At 39.1% G+C, this 17,749-nt stretch overlaps 1 protein-coding gene across 1 annotated transcript in view; it reads left to right on the forward strand.

Moving 5' to 3' along the window:
- The first annotated feature begins 2,704 nt into the window (after positions 1 to 2,704).
- Positions 2,705 to 17,749, forward strand: part of pou6f2 (POU class 6 homeobox 2) — an 85,820-nt gene continuing 70,775 nt past the window's right edge. Inside the window, exon 1 of the mRNA XM_056738830.1 lies at positions 2,705 to 2,864. Coding sequence (XP_056594808.1) covers positions 2,705 to 2,864 — 160 coding nt within the window. The remainder of the gene's footprint in view (positions 2,865 to 17,749) is intronic.

Raw genomic sequence — 17,749 nt, forward strand, 5'->3', positions numbered from 1 at the left:
TTGAATAGTCAAGGCAGTGTCATCAGAAGATTGTTTAGGGGTCTTCAGACCATTTTCGTGGCCCCAGGGGACAGCAGAGACCCTGGCAGCTAAGGCCATTAGCAATTAGCATTGATATCTTATGAGAAAAAGGGTCCGAAATGACCCTCGGAATAGGAATAAGGGGTCAGTCCTCAAGTGCTTTTTCTTGTTTCTCCTCCTGTGTGACCAACAGAGTAAGGTGATCCCAAACACACACACACACACACACACTCCAATAGACACGAGCACACACTCCCCAGGTCCCTTCACATATGCTCTTTGGCATGAAGAACTGCCCTGGGAGCCCCTTTTTCATTAGTGTAATTAACTCTGAGAGAAGAGAGAGAGAACCTCGGTTAGTGGTTCGGAGTAAGGGTACAGCTTTGTTCGTGCCTTACTGTAGATATGAATCTTAATGAATCGTATGGCTTCGGGTCAGACCTACATTTTTAGCTTTTTGCTTGTGAAAAATCATGTAGATTTCAAATCTAGAGAACACCGTTTATTGGAGGTGGAGGACTGTTGTGGCCACCTACCAACCACACAGAACACGCGAATGCCCCGAACACCCAAGAATTATGCCGCCCAGTGAGTTAAGCACCACTGACAATTTTTCTTCAAAAGGTAAAAGTCTTGTTTTAACTTGTTGTGGAAGAAATTCCCATTTTCCTGTTCCTCATTCTCTGTCATGTAATCTTTCCCTATGTTTTATTGTGTTCTCCCTTTTTTTCAGCAGCCTGTGGTGAAAATTACATCGTATTGCAGCCTCTCAGGCCTCTCTCTCTCTTTCTCTACCTTTCTCAGCCTCTCCCAGCTCTCATTCAGTCAACAGACTGTAAAGAATAAATAATAAAAAAGTATTGATTATTTTGATGACTTCACAATTCAATTAGGTATTAATTTTGCCCTCCACTGGACCTATCAGGCAACTCAAAAGGGAGAAAGGGAACCAGAGAAAGGAGAGGTAGACGAATGGACGGATGTCTTTTTGGGGGGGCTTTAAGGTGGTATTGCCTTAAATGAATGCAGAGCGAAAGACTCCCCCGTTCAGCTGCGTGATGCGTTCACCTCTCCCGGCTGAAACAGAGAGGGATGCATCGCTGAATTTCCCGTGCACTGAGGTGCAAAAAACTCTTGGAAAGCGATGACAAGAGACACTGTCGCAAAGCATATGAGTATTGACCAACCAGGCCCGCTCGCTTAAACTCTTCTTATTGATTAACATTTTCATAGATAATCATGTGCCATATCAAACTCTCATGCACTCTATCTGATGAGCGCATTAACAGAGCCCCCTGGCTTCCGGGCTCCCATTTATCGACCGCGAGAAGGATTTGGAGAGGTTGGGCAGAATTAAGGGGTGGTGGGGGGCTGTGATGGTCCTCCACTTGATTTCCTCTCGCTGTTTGGCTTCATCCAAACCGATTACCTGACCCTCATCTCAAAGTCATTTGGGCAGAAAATACACTAATACAGGAGAGTTAAAAGGAAAAGCAGATTTTTTGCTGCCCCTAAGACTATACATTTGTTTGTGCGTCTAACCATCAGAAGGGGTGGGGGGAGGTACTTTTGATGCGTGAGAGAGAGAGAGAGAGAGAGAGAGAGTGGAGGTGACATCTCCAGCAAGTCTCCAGAGGCAATCCCAGGCTTGCACCAGCAGCGCTCACTTCTTGATGTATCTGCGTTATCCACACTGGTTTTTGGGGCTTTGTGACAAGCATGCACTGACTGATCTCACATCTGTTATGCTCTAACCGCTCTCTGTGCACGTGGATTTTAGCGAAGTTAGACTTGGAGCATAAACATTCAGACATTTTTCTCTGTTGTCTGGAAGCACCTTTCTGGTAAGTTTGTCGTTGTTGTCTCAAAACCTATTTGGGTATTTTAAATGTAGCTAATTAAAACACGTTTGCATTTATTTATTTTACGCTTATATTTTACGTCATTTGAACTTTTGGGGCTGGCGAATGGGTTTGGATTGAAAGCTTTGTAGAAAGTTGCATATGAAAGTTCAGAAACATTCAATGGTTTCTATTTGACCAATGGATAGCACAAAATGTCATCTCATAAAATAGTCCGTTGCATGAAAAGCACTGAATGGACGATTGTTTTAGGTGAATATTGAGAGGAGAGGTAAATCGTGGTTAAATGAAGTGGGCCATTAGGTTCTCAATGAAGTTGTCACTACAGTGCCGTTCTCAAATATATCCAATAACTTGAATTTGACAAGCTAATAACAGGCATATTTAAATTCTTTAAAAGCATTTTGTAAATTAAAACACAATACACTTTTTCTCTGCTAATAACTTGATTTTCCTATTTTAATATTAATGGCTGTTCTGTGATACTCATGCAAGTGAGTCATTTGTCAAGTGCAGCATCTTTAAACTAAATTTATGAAATTTGTGCACTCCACAAGAGCTCTTCAACCCCACAACCAGCAGCAACAGCATGAGTACAATCAGTAAAATAGAGAGAGAAAGTGATCGAGCGAGAGTCAGAGAGTGCTAGAAGAGGTGGTGAGTTTCAGAAAGCAGAGAGAGAGAGAGAGAGAGAGAGAGAGAGAGAGGGGGAAGCATGTGTGTGCGTGAGACCCATAAAGCGTGATTGAGAGACCCAGCGTGCACTAAAGCATCTTTTCCTTTTTCCCTCTCAACCTTCTTCTTCTCACCTCCAGGATCCGATGATCACAGGGCAGCTGAGCAAACCGTTGCTCCCCCTGCGTGCCGATATGGACGCCTGCGAGCTGCGGGACGATGACAAGGCGGCCAGCCCGGACAGCGAGCTCAATGACGAGCCCTTGCTTCTCTCAGCTGACACCGACTCTGAGGAGAAGATGTATGGTGAGTCCTGCCTTCATCTTCCTCATTCTTGTGAAATGACACCTGGGATGTGCATGTGTGGAATGTGATACCTACATGTGTTTGTTTGTTTGTTTGTGTGTGTAACAGATGCTTTGGTAGAAAGTACTGGAAGCGAGCATCTAAAAGTTGTGTTTAAGTGGTTTTTTGTAGAGTTCGGATGTTTGGAAGAGAAACGTTTTTGTCATAACAAATTCCAGCTCAAACTAAAGTTGCTCCATATAAACAGTTGACATTTAAATTTCATAGTTCATTTTGGTTGTTAATACGTTGTGTATCCGTTGTTCTACCGTCATATCGAAAGCTTGTGGATAAAGTGTAACACTGGTGGGGTGCAGCCATGCAGTATTTGGAGACCAGTTTTTTGTTGGTGTTCATAAAGCAGAGAAATGTGACAGAATCTGGGGCAAATAGGCAACAGGAGACATATAATGTACACACGCACACGGGCTCACACACACACACTCATCTGTCATACGGGGTGACATTTCTTCACATTTGAGATCTCCTCGGCTTAGGCTGAAGATAAAATGAGAGAAAGTGAAGAGGCCTGAGGGAGAGAAATGTGATTGTTGTGTGAAGAGCTCTCTCCGCCTCGTGAGGACTTCACATCGGAGCAGACTGAATTGTATTTTTCGTGATTAAGAGCTGTGTATAGAATATACCTGGGCGTTTTATTAAAAAGAGAGGAGGTTTGCCTACTTTTGTATGTAAGTGTTGAATGTAAAAATGTAGACGCTTTTAAAAGCATGATGTGTTTAATGCTAATGTTAATTTTATACAAAAAAATATTATGAATTATTTGCATATTAACAATAAATATTATTAGTGTATGAAATATTTTTATAAAATATGAAAGATTATAGAAATAGTCTATATACTTTTATAGCAATTTCTTCTTTGTAAAGAGCGTTTTTAATAATGCATTATTTTTTCTTTTTGCTAAGCATATTTTATTCATCGAAGCAAAAGATTACAAAACAAAATGAATAAACACTCTAAATGTTGAACTTAATTTACATCCCAAAATAGTTTTTTTTAAAGATTATGTTAAAATTTAATGAACTTACTTGTTATAATGATCACTCAGACTTGGTTTGAAAGAACAGAAAATCCTTTAGAAATCCTTAAACTCAGCAGTGATGTAAGTTTCCAGCCCTTTAGATTGACAATGCATTGACAGACTATTTTCACTTGATGTCAAATTTACAGCGTTAATGATACACTTTAAGACTCATAACCTTGCCGCTGGCTCCGTTTGAACAGATTGTACATTGCATTTTTCACTTTGGAAGAGACGCATTAACCAAAATTCAGAATCAACCTGTTATTTTCTCTGATCACATCACTGCTGTTGCATTCAGAGACTCCTAACATCCCCTTTCCATTCTTTTTTTTATTTTTTATAAAAAATATATTAGCCTGAATTATGTTTTCTATAGTGACAAAACACGGTTATAAAATAAATGTTATAACTTGTTTTTCATTTGGTTTTTCATTTGGTGTGTCTCTATAATCTTCTTTATGAAGAAATACTTTTTGATGGTATGCTTATACTTTGTATTTCATTTATGAGCATAATACTGAATTCAATACAAGCAGCTTTTCTTCTTATTCGTGATTGTACACTTTTTATGAAACACACATGCAACTATACACATGCACATACTGTATATACAAAACAGAGTTATGCTGTATGTCTCACAAACCGTGTTTAAAAAAAACTGTTCTCAAAGAAGCGTCACAGATCAATTCCAGAGTGCACTAAAATGTTTGATAAAACAGCTTTCTGTTGAATTAAAGTGTTATCTGACTTACACTACAAACCTCCTTAAAACAGGGATTTAGAAGCATTCCAGGAACGTTTCCCGGTGACATTATATTTAATACCGTAAATTCTTGTAATTTAACTAAGCAAATTGTGTGGTTGCTATGTGTGATTTTTTTTAAGGTTTAATATTCAGTACCTGTGACTGTCTGTCTTTTTAGGTGTTCATAGTTGGACTGAATGATGTGTTCACCCCTGCTATTAAAGTTATCATAATAAATTCCTTATACCATCAAAGGGCTGACTTTATCCATGTGGTTTTCCAATTCTCCAACATTTACTGTTAATTCCAGTTAATGCAATTAACATTTAATATATAACGCTAATAGTGTATGACAGATAATGCTGTTGCCAGGCTTATAACAACTAACTATTATATTTTTGCACTCTAAAGTTGGTATGTTTCCAGCTGTGGTCATAACAAATAAATTATACATTAATATTATTAAATTCTCCACATTTATTATTTTTTTCTATAATAGATTTACTTTTGATGAAGAGGCTTAGGAACTGTATCCACATTACGGTCTGGTTTCAGCCATGACTGGAGCTATGTTACATTAGACATTTAAAGAACAGAATAAAGAGTATTGCTCAGTGTTTTGATATGAATTATACATCAAACATCAGCCACCCCCTTATGTGCACCAAACGTACATAACAAGACTTTGCGTACGTGTGTACGTGCATCTGCGTGCGTGTTTGCGTATAGCTTTTAACAAGGCAGAGGGAATATTGGAGGGAATGAATGTAAGAGCAGGACTTGGTGTAGACTGTCACCATGATGACTGTGTGTCGCAACGGCAGGTTTCGTTGCTGATTTGATTTTGGGACTTGGGCTGGGGGGTGGTGGTGTGTGTAGTGCGGGGCGGAGGGGTTGTGTCTGATCCCCGTCCGAACCTCTCTGTCAGTGCCTGATCAGACTTGAGGTTCCCGCTGTCTGATGAATTTTTTAGAATATCCCAAGGCAAGAAATGCCCAGTTACTGTTCCATAATGCCAGCGTAACAATTTTCTTTAATAAGCATCAAACCTGCTTTTGTTTGCTTGATGCTTTTTCTTTTTATACTCGGTTTTACAGCTCATTGTCTATCTGTCAAACGATTCTTTGTGTGAAAGCTCACTTTTTGCACACGCTTACTCAAACACCCACACACGCAAACACGCACCCATGTGTGTTGTGCCACGTTTTTTTGTAAAATAAATATACACACACAATCAGAGGTTTTTAAAATTAGTATGTTTTTTATTTCAGTTTGCATGTGGTCAAAATTATTCAGTTAAAAAGATTAACCTTTTATTTTAAAAGTCACCAAATGGACCGTCCCCCGCTATTTCTTTTTGCCGCGTGAGAGGTGGAACAGACTGGGGCCCGTGGGCAGTGCCAGGGGGCCACTCGGGGCAGACCGGCACGGTTGATTTCTTTCCTTGGGCACAGTTGCCCATCACTAAAATGTCTGTGGGGTCATTGTACTCTGGTTACAGACAGAATAGGGAATGAAGGAAGAGATGGGAAACAACAGGATGGAGGGAATAAAACCTCCATCATGCTGATTTTGATATCTGATGCTGAAAAAGGGTTTTCATTAATTTTTTACAATTTCATTTTACTCTTATTGCGTCATATTCATTCAATATTTTTTTTAATAAAAATAAAAACACTCATTTTTAAGTGATGTGTTTTTATTTTAAACAAACAGAACCAGCAATGCATGCATGAATATTCAGAAATATCACCAAGATAAAACAAACTATTTGAAATAACTAAAGTCAAAGGACATTGCACACTATGGCATTAGTTAAAAAAAGCATCTACTTGACATGATGTCAGCCACCTGCGGGTGCATTTACATTAAATGCATTTAAGCGCTGCATAGTTGGAATCTAAATCTAGTTCTTCCTAAAGAATATTCAAGAGTCATATTTTCCATCACTGCAGTGCGATTAATACTAAAGGTATTATCTTCATCTGCCAGACATTGTTTGATTAAATCATGCCATGGTGCCCTCAGAGGAGGTTCTGTACGTTTAAAGGTCACTAAAAAGCAATACTTATGTCTAGCAAATCAATTGACGCTCAACAATTTAAAACGGCCGTGGAGTCATTGTGCGAGCGTATGCATCGCCTCTTTATAAAGATCATTGCAACAGGATGAAACCTGTTTTAAGTTGCTATTCATTCCTTTCCATGGCTGATATTTCACAGAACGATGTGTAGGAGATAACAAGAACATTGGCGAGATATTTTTCAATATGTTTCCGCACAAAAGCCCAGATCAAGGAATCACTCGTACATGTATGGACAAACGCACAGACTAATTTCCGCACAAACGTGTCCGCGTGACGGCCAACAAAAGCCTGACCTTGACATTTGCTTTGAAAAGTTGAAAAGCTCCCGTGGGGGGGCTGCCGTTCTGCAGGAGTATGAAGGACCGTGGAGAGAGAAGATGAAGAATATGATGGCCCGCGCTTTATGCGCTTTGGATAGACCATTCTGTGGGTTTTGTCAGTCCTTAGGTAAGATGTTAACTTTGCAGAGGCTTCTGAAGAAAGCGTGATGAAGAGATAGGGAAATGTGAAGATGATTGAACTGTACCCTTTAAACATCGGAGTCTGAAGTTTGAACTGAATCCGACTGAATTAGCTGTGAATTAACCTTGCTGTGACTGTTATTGAAAAGGTATAGGAGAACATGTTTGCCACTGAGCAAAGAAAAGTGTGAAATCTCTTTTGATATTTTCTTCTGTATTAACATCCATTTTCATCTAAACATTGTCAGATATTCGCACTGTGCTGTCGTACTTGTGTTAAATGCCTCTTTATTAATCTCCAAGCACAAAGGAAGGCATACAGTGAAATTGGTTTTGAATGATTATAAAATGGTTCAGCGCTGAAAATCCTTGAGTGATTCATCTTGTCTGCATAGATGGTGTGTTATGATGATAGTAGCTGATTGGTTGTGATAGGTAAATGCTCAGGACAGCACAGGAGTCAAGGAGGGGATTCACCAAAACATGATTTCTCAAGTGTAGTTCCAAAGATATTATGCAAATGCGGTGATAAAGCGAACTTAAGTGATCTTGTGACAGGATGCTGGGGTGTGGAAATCTTAGCTGTAGATATACTTGGAGTGTAAACTAAAGCTCAGCATTACCTTTGGCCACCACTGTCTGGTTGTAATTCAACAATTGGTGAAAAACTAAAGATCACTAAATAACAGAAGGCCTGCCTGCTTTCTGTTGTTGATATTTGCACATTATTCTTTTTTTTTCTTACTTTAGTTGTGTTTTGTGTACTGTAAAATATTGCAAAAAAAGTGAAAACTATATAAATAATGTGATATACAATATGCGATCCGATAATAAACAAACGTTATGTGGCCCAAACTTAACTTCTGGTAGACCTCCACAAAAACTCAATAACTGTTGAATAGTTTTAATTGAATTTAATATAATTCGTATGAAAAAAAACATTTAAAATGAATATTAATAAAAATTAAATATACAATAAATTGTTATATTATGACCAAACACAGAATGGAAGTTAACTTCGGGCAAGGCGTGTGCATCCAGTGAAACTGGCAAAATTAAAACGAATAATAATTATTATATAAAAAATGAAAAGTTCAATAACCAACACGTCAGAGCATGTGCATTCATTCATGCACACACATTGTAATACGCACATCTACATTTTTTGTTTTGTTTGTAATTTCGAAATATTGTAAATCTCTTGTTTTGAGGCAGTTACCTTAAAATAGAAAGATGTTTATTTTTTCCGTAGAAGAATGCCAATTACAGTATTTAACCACAGATACAGTAGTTCATTGTAGTTAATCTCAATACTTGCCATGCATCACCTTTTTAAAGTGAATTGCCGTTAGTAAATGAGAAACGTTTTTTGTGCTGAAATACGTTGCTCAAGAGCTGCTTCGTAAATTCCCTCATCCAGTGTGTGTTTACATGCTTAATATCTTTTCTTGCATTATTCTGAACAGGACTGCGACTAACCGCGAGGCCAAAGCGAAGCCGTCGACTACAGAATAGCATCTCTCTCATTCATCTCTCCCCGTCCCCTCCTCACTTTCAACACCCCATGCTTTTCGACCTCCGCCGCCTTTTAAAAAAGAGCCGCTCTTTTCTTCGTGTTTCACTCCGGCTATCACGCACAAACATCCCCAACAACGCCGTCCTATTTATTGTCAGGTACATTAGCGGCAAAAGCAGTGCTTAGGAGGCCAAACTCTGTTTTTGCTCTGACTCACAGAATACGAGATGGGTTGTGTGTCTGCGTGTGTATACACTGGCTGTCTGCTCTTTTCTAAGAGACCCGCCTCCTCACTAGCATCCCAAGACAAGATAATAAGACACTCTGAGGCACAATCCGGCATTATATTCAGCCACCAAAGCCTCGTCTCTTGTCAGTTTGAATTTTATTCGGGCCTGGGATGTGACGCTTCTATCATCAGCCTGTCAGGAGGAGAGGGCCATAGAGACAGGGCCACTCATTTTATACACTTAACGTCCACGCCAAATGGCCAGCACTTACGCCGATTCTGCCGAAATGGAGGACACATTCCAGCCCAGGGGTCACCTTCAGCAGAGAGACGGGGTTGAAAAAAGCATGAAAAGATAAAAGAAACGCTTATTGATTTGTGTAATTGAGGGGGAGTTTGAGAGGGAAATGTATCTGTTATGGACAAGAAAAGGTTTATGGCTCGAGACACTGTTCTTAAGGAGAACGTGCCATTCAGGTGGAATGCTTTCCATATAGTAACGCATTTTTGAGGACAACAGAAATGTGTGCTGTGAAAAAGTACTAGATTATTACACAAAATATATCAATCTATCCATTTACAATTCAAAAGTAACGCTGAACATCTGATATTCAACCTTAATGGCTAGCCACAAGCAAATCCATTACTTACTAGCTTGTTGTCCCTGTTGTCTTTCCAGCCCAACCTGCACACAAATACGCATATATATACTGTATATATATATATATATATATATACACATTAGGCTCCTGCATCCACGCTGAAGGCCCCAAATAAAACGCACACATTATATTTGTGTAATCAGCTTAGCCGAAAACAGAGAGGAGGGGGGTTGGTGCTAATGCAAAGAGGGCCTCAATGCGCCCCGCGCGGGTTAGGTAATAAAGTCACACAGGCACAGTCTTTTAAATGAGGCTGGCCCTCTTTAAATAGAGCGCAGTAGCCCCGAGTGCCTCTCCTCAGGAGTTAGATCTCATTATAGGGCAGGCTCAGGCCTTTAGTTGGCTGGTTTGAGCTGGGATCTGCCCCCATCTCCCTAATGCATGCCTACCAAGCATGTGTAATCCACTCGCTAATGCGTCTGTACTGCCAGCGGCTACAGATAAGATGCTATTCAAGCAGGGGGGTGGCAGAGGCTGGGCAGGAGCGGTACTAGGTCCGCTTTTGTTTTAGATACATGGTGCCGGTAGGGTCAGTGTGGACGGAAGAAATTAAGTGCCACTTCCGTATCAAGTTTATAATGGAAGGCAGCTATACTATTAGTTAAAACTTTGCTATAGTTCATATTTTCCAAAATATTTTCAAGACATACATGTTGAAAACTATGAAATATTCTGTTAATAATAATGTGAATTTAATAGGAATGTTTTTTATATCATCTGCGTTGATTTTAAAGAAGCAATTTGTAAATGTGGGATAGTGCGCACTGCATGTGTGTGTTCAAAATTATGCCGTGTTCACACCTAACTTCTTTTTTGGCAAGGAAAAGTTGACAAAAGCGATTTTTTTGTGTAAAAAACAGCTTTTGGTTACAAATAACAGCTGAATGACATGACTTCAGAGGCAACGTCTGTGCACGAAGGCAGCCCAGAGAAACAGATAGGCAGCGTAACGGAAGTCTATTTGAATTTGAGCTTTACAATAACTAATCACATATTTAAACATAACAATACTGATTTCTCGAAAGAAATGCAATTGGAAGTTTTTGAAAGTAAAAATGAAACTTACATTTATACAAAACTACGATCCGACGGGTGTTTCGGATACATTAGATTTTTACGATCTTGAGTCTTCTCGACCAATCACGTTCCTCGCATGTTTTTATTGAAACGACAGGTCTCTGTCATTGGTAAACTGTGAAAAAGGAGCTTTGATGTAGTGCGTTTTTTTTTTTGAAAATTTGAACTTTTTACACCATCCAAAGACGCTCTGAGCTGGCATTAAATAAGCGATTAGGATATTTTTTGAAAATAAGGTTTACTCCATGGGATTATATTGTAAAACAGACGCTAGCAGTTTCTAAACAGAAGTGAAGTCTGAACACGGCCTTATACAGTATATGGCCTACCCAAATTTGAGTCAAGCTCGGCTCATTTTCTGGGCCTTCTTATTTATTTCCTTTCTGCTCTCGCCATCAATAGAAAGGCCAAAAATAAATAAGATGATTCACATCCCCTTGAAACAGTAGGGCTATCCTATTTTTTTTATATTCAACACAATAAAGTGAAGCAAGTACAAGTCCCATGTAATAAAGAATTTCAAACGTTCCCTCGCAAACCTTCCGAAAATAAATAGACTCTGCCCATCACTCTGAAAGTTGCTTCCATCCGGTGGGATAATTGAAGCCGTCAGTTAATCATATGGGTAGAAGGTTGGTCATAGCCGGATGAGAAGTGACAATCTTCTGTTCGTCTGCCGTGATGTGAGGCGCAGCTTAGCTGGTAACTAGAGTCTGGATGTCCTTCACAGCCCCTTTATTATTTATGATGAAGTCTCTTTGAGCACTGACCAGTACTAATGCATAACCCCCTGTCCTTCTACCTCATACGCTTCCTTTGAAACCAAAGATTGAGGAGATAGACTGTGTGTGGTTGTGTGTATATGAGGGGGTGCGTGGAAAAAGCCGGTGTGTGCGTGAGTTTGGCATCCAGGCAATCCGCAGAAGTTATAATGTAGGTTTTTTTCTCAAATCACTCCTGTCAAATTTAGGATGCGGTATTCAAACTGATAATATCGCTTTTTCTTGGAGGGATGGAGATTCCGTGGCTTCAAAGCAGCAGATTTCCCCCTCGACCTTCATTTTGTGGTAATACAGGTTGTAGGATGACCTTGCGTGGGGGAACCACAGAGACGCGACGTGGCAGCTTTGCCGTGCTCCCGCTGCGATTGCTTGTGTTTATGATGATGTCTATTGATGCTGCCGAGTGACCTGGGAAAGAAAGCGATGCCTGCAAGGAATGAGATGAGAGAGTCGTGTGCACACGCCGAAATGAATGTTGGCCAGACGGAGATGGAAAGAGGTGTGACACTAAATTGAATACAATCTGAATTGCTGAACGTATAGTGTATTATTTAGATGTCCCTGTCGTGATTTGTTTTTTTAAACACAATCTGTATTTATGCTTCTGAAGATGGCATTCATTGTTTTACCTTGCTGTGTTCTTGAAACTTGGGCGAAGTAGATGGAAGGACGTTTGTCGTAGCTTTTACGTCTTAGCAGTACGCTGTAGCATGTAGATATGTGTGCAGTGTTAGAAATAGGTTGTTGGAGACGAGTGTGACCACGGCCTTGGGGTTAGTGGGCGATGTGCTGACTGTGACATGTGGACATCTGGCGTGTTCTTAACACCATCCACAGAGATCTTCATGTTACACCCACAGGCTCCAGTAAGCTCCTCCTATGTTTCTACACACCATATACAGCGGCGGAAAAAAATTAAGAGACCATTTCAAATTGTATTTATTCTTGTTATGCTTTCAGTCTTTGGGTGACTTAATGTCTCTCTTGAGATTTGATTTTGTTGAAATTCAACTAGGGATGTTGCGGTGATGAAATTTTCCCACCGATTAATCGACGTGTAAAGAACATTGGGGGAATCTAGCGTTTCCACGAGTTGTATATGTTTAATGGCCCCTAAACAAAACACACCTTCCGCAAGAATTTCTTAATGTCTTCCCAATGTGGTGGGGACATGTCCCACCTGTCCTACCCCGAAATTACGCCCATGGCTGTTGGGTGGTCGAAGATGCATTGTACTTTGTTTTAAAATCGCGGCAATTCGGAAACGGCAATTGCTTGAAATAATGTTGGGTTCCATATCTTTCTTTATAAAAACACACAAAACTATAAAAAAGTACAATGACATTTGCTATTATTAAACACAGACCGTACAAAAAAAATTGGCACAGCACACATCAATCAAAAAATAAATAAGAAACAAAAATATATAACATTTACATTTGATTTTACGTCGAAAAACGTTTATGTTAAAAATAAATGACAAATCACTGACTTTTGACCGACTCTTAGCACTTCACTCTCCTCAGATGATGAATAAAATCTGACTCTGCTGCGACACTTGTTCCGTTTATGCTGAATGCAGCAGTCATGTTCAGACGCAGAACTCTAGTTTGGTCTTTCACTAAACTAAGTGATTTATTACTATAAATATAAAAAACGATAGTGGGGGTCTGTGTCACGGTTGACAAATGATGTAATTGGTAGTCGTATGGACACAGAGTATCACCGGTGACACCGGCTATCGCAACAAGCCTAATCTCAAAAGACATCTGATTGGAATGGCCACAATACATGTAGCAACGATGAATAAATGATTATTTGGAATGGTCTCAGTTTTTCTGCGGCTGAATATGTTTATGCTTTTTAAATGTATTTTTAAATTTACTACTGTTCTGGACAAGTCCACAAATAATAGGCCTCAACACAAAAATAACTGAATGTATAAAAATAACCTAGTTCAAAGATTACATACAATCAGTACTCATTACTGTTTTGTCACCTGGACAGTGACAGTTGTTGTGTTATTTGTTGAAAGTTTATTTTTGGTCTCGAGCAACTGTCCACTGTTATCCAGAAAAAGCTTTTTTAGCATCTTCTGCATATTTGACCTTTGTCCAACAGTCACTTATATGATTATATATATATATGATTTTATGATATGCATTTTGAACCAATTGACAGACCCAATTGGATACAGACATTCACTGATGCTCATGTATTCAACACAATTTATAAAGAGTGAGGTAGATATAGTATCTCACAGAAGTAAGTACAGCCCTCACATTTGAGCAAATATTTTATTATATCTTTGCATGTGACAACACAGAAGAAATTCAACACACAGCCATTATTGTCTAAACCACTGGCAACTAAAGTGAGTACAACCCTAAGTGAAAATGTCCAAATTGGGCCCAAAGTGTCAATATTTTGTGTGGTCACCATTATTTTCCAACACTGCCTTGACCCTCTTCATTCTTCCCTCAATGAACTGTATCTCCCCAGTGCCGGCAGCACTCATGGAGCCCCAGACCATGACACTCCCTACACAATGCTTGACTGTAGGCAAAACACACTTGTCTTTGTACTCCTCACCTGGTTGCTGCCACACAAGCTTGACACCATCTGAACCAAATAAGTTTATATTGGTCTCATCAGACTAGATGACATGGTTCCAGTAATCCATGCCCTTAGTCTGCTTGTCTTCAGCAAAATGTTTGTGGGCTTTCTTGTGCATCATCTTTAGATGAGGCTTCCTTCTTGGACGACTGCCATGCAGACCAATATGATGCAGTGTGCAGCGTATGGTCTGAGCACTGACAGGCTGACCCCCCACCCCTTCTACCTCTGCAGGAACACTGGCAGCACTCATATGTCTATTTCCCAAAGACAACCTCTGGATATGACGCTGAGCACACACACTCAACTTCTTTGGTCGACCATGGCGAGGCCTGTTCTGACCTGTCCTGTTAAACCGCTGTATGGTCTTGGCCACGGTGCTGCAGCTCAGTTTCAGGGTCTTGGCAATCTTCTTATAAACTAAGCCATCTTAATGTTGAGCAACAATTCTTTTTCTCAGAGTTCATTGCCATGAGGTGCCATGTTGAACTTTCAATAATCAGTATGAGAGAGTGAGAGCGATGACACCAAATTTGGCTACTTGGGCCCAATTTGGACATTTTCACTTAGAGGTGTACTCACTTTTGTTGACAGCGGTTTAGACATTAATGGCTGTGTTGAGTATTTTTGAGGAGACAGCAAATGTACACTGTTTTACAAGCTGTACACTCACTACTTTACATTGTAGCAAAGTTTCATTTCTTCAGTGTTGTCACATGAAAAGACATAATAAAATATTTATAAAAATGTGAGGGGTGTACTCACTTTTGTGAGAATCTGTATATGTGCATTTTGGAGATGTTTTTTAAAGCTTGGAAGCTTAAAATGTGTCTATTTTATAAGGAACACTGCCTAGAATAGAATAGAATAGAATATATATAGTTATTATAATAAAAAAGACAGGTCATAAAATAAGTTATATTGGAACAGTTGAAAAGTTATGGTAAGATAAATGTATCCCTTTAACAAATGCTTCAGCTTCAAAAAAAATTCCATCCCTTCCAGGAAAAATTCACAAAGCCCTCAAAACTATTCAACTCTTATAGAACTAGACATATCTGTTCCTGATTTTGTTGCCCCAGCATGGGCAAATAACCATTAGTATCCATTTTTAGAGCCGAACATATAGAAAAAAAGAGCAGGACACATTCAAAGGAGACGCCACACAAAAATACAGAAATAAGTGAGACGATCTCTGAGGTCAGAAGACGGAATCCCATTTGCCACAAATATGCTTAAGGTAATTTAGGAAGAGCTCGGCGTCTGTGAAAAGCATGGCGACCCTGGCGTTTCTCCGCCTTTGCTTTAAAAGGGTTTGATTTTCTTCAGGCAGGTTTGGCCTCAGATCCTGGCTTGGCAGATGGGCCTAAAAGGATGAAGAGTCATGTGGCTGAATCTTTGTCTCTTTCAACCCTGCAGTAATCGAGTTGACATTGCCCGAGGACAGAGCCATCTTCAACAGATGTGCCCGTTTGTGCGTTAATGTTCAGATCACGCAAAATCAACACCCCGTCCTTCTTTTTTCGGGGGTTTCCTTTGCCTTTTTATATGTCCTCTCTCACAGATGGGTTCTGCGAGTTTCTATCACTCTTTAATAACATAAATGCCCTTTCCACTGCCCTCTGCTTTAATTCTGTTTTCTTATTTCCTCTTTCCTTTACCACTTTTGTCTTCACCTCGGGTTCTCCCCCTCCAGCGTACTTGGCGGCATTGATCCAGCCCCGTGTTTGTGTATTTTAGATTTTGTAAAAAGAAATGGCTGTTTGAACAAACTTTCTTCTCCTGTGAAGGCAGATACTGAGAATGTGAAGGATTTTTTTATTGAACTCTTTGTGGAAAGAGGAGATTCCTGTTTCAATGATAGTTAAGGGGATTCATTCTTTCATCATTTATTCACCCTCTTCTCTTGACTTTCTTTCTGCAGAACACAAATGAAGATATTTTAAAGGATGTTGGGAACCTAACAACCTTGACCCCCATTGACTTCGGTTATATGGACACAAAACCAAATACATTTTTCTCAAAATATCTTCTTTTGTGGTCCAAAGAAGAAATAATCACGTTCAGATTTTATACAATGTCAGGGTGAATAAAGCATGATAAACGTAAACATTTGTGGTGAACTTTCCCTTTAAATAATTGCTGATTATTTATAGTGGTGAAATTTTGTTGAAAGGTACTATTGAGGTTTACATCTAATACATAATATGGCTCGTATTTACATCCATTAACTTCTATTGTATGGACACCAAACCAATGAAAGTCAATGGGGACCAACGGTTTTCCGTTTCCAACATTTTTCTAAATATCTTCTTTTATGTTCGGCAGAAAAAAGGAAGTTATACAGGTTTGATATGTCAAAAGAGTGAGTAAATGATGACAGAATTTTCCTTTTGGGGTGAACTACATCTTTAACTCGCCGGTTTAAAGATGAAATGAGATTCAAAATTTAGTTTAAGTTTCGAAGTTTAATATCTTTAAATTTGTATCTTTATTTCAAATTTCAAAATGCAAATATATGCATTTTTATAAGACTTGGATTTAACTCTACAGAATCTCACCATTTACATTCTACAGTGTATTTAGATTTTTGCATGCAGAAGGAAGATTACAACACTTGTTGAGTGTCATGACAAAAGCTTGCATGGAAAAGCAGCCTTTTTAAACATTTTTTAAAAGCATTTAATTTCAATAGAATCGAAGCCTAAAGTCTGATTTATTGTTGTTTTTTGTTCTTTGATTCAAACTTATATCCCCTTTGTTCCAACAGCCACATTAACAAAATCAATAACCTAATGATCTGGACACAATTGGTTGATTATTGACATTTAATTTAATGATTTAAACTTGTGTTAAATGTGACCTGTCGGTCATGTGGCCGGGACTTTACATTTGAAACTCTCTGTAGCACACATTCAATCTATTGTCTTGCATTAGCTTTATCTGTGATCGACCAACACATCAATTGTACTCAAAAATAAAAGTGTGTTGTGTGCCCAGAGCTAAATTTTGAATCAAATCATACGATTTGTGCCAGTACAGTTAAATGTCTTTCAAAGAGGTCACCGTAATGATTTTTATTTACAGTAGCTGTATTAGACATGAACGGTAAAGATCAATACAGAACTAAACAGGTCTTTCAGTTGAATAGGTTGGATAAAAAGATAACACAGATAATATCATGTGCTCGATACCAATATAAATCAACACGTTTTAAGCTGTTTTAGTTCATTATATATTTTAAACAGCACAAAAGGAAGTGCAACGCTTACTGTGTGCTTTGTGACTCAGAATGGATTAACTGCGTGATAGTGAGCGAGATGGTAAATAGATGAAATGCCACTGTCGATCACACGCGTGGACAGGGGTGTTTAAGATCAGGGAGTGATGCGGGGGGCTGACGCTTCTGAATAGCCTGAAAGAGCATCTTTCACTAAAGTTATGACATAATGTATTTCCTTTCAAATAACCAAAGTGTTAAAGCGCCTCTTTTGTGGAGAGAGAAATTGATTCATAAATGGCTATGGGGGAAAGCCAACCCCTGTCTGAGCTCTTGACAATGACGGTTTAATTTAGGCATTTCGATATAGTGAGATGGAGGTTTAGTGTAGAATTGTTGACGATCAC

The sequence above is a fragment of the Triplophysa dalaica genome, chromosome 23 (genome assembly GCF_015846415.1).
Source record: "Triplophysa dalaica isolate WHDGS20190420 chromosome 23, ASM1584641v1, whole genome shotgun sequence".
Taxonomy (NCBI): Eukaryota; Metazoa; Chordata; class Actinopteri; order Cypriniformes; family Nemacheilidae; genus Triplophysa; species Triplophysa dalaica.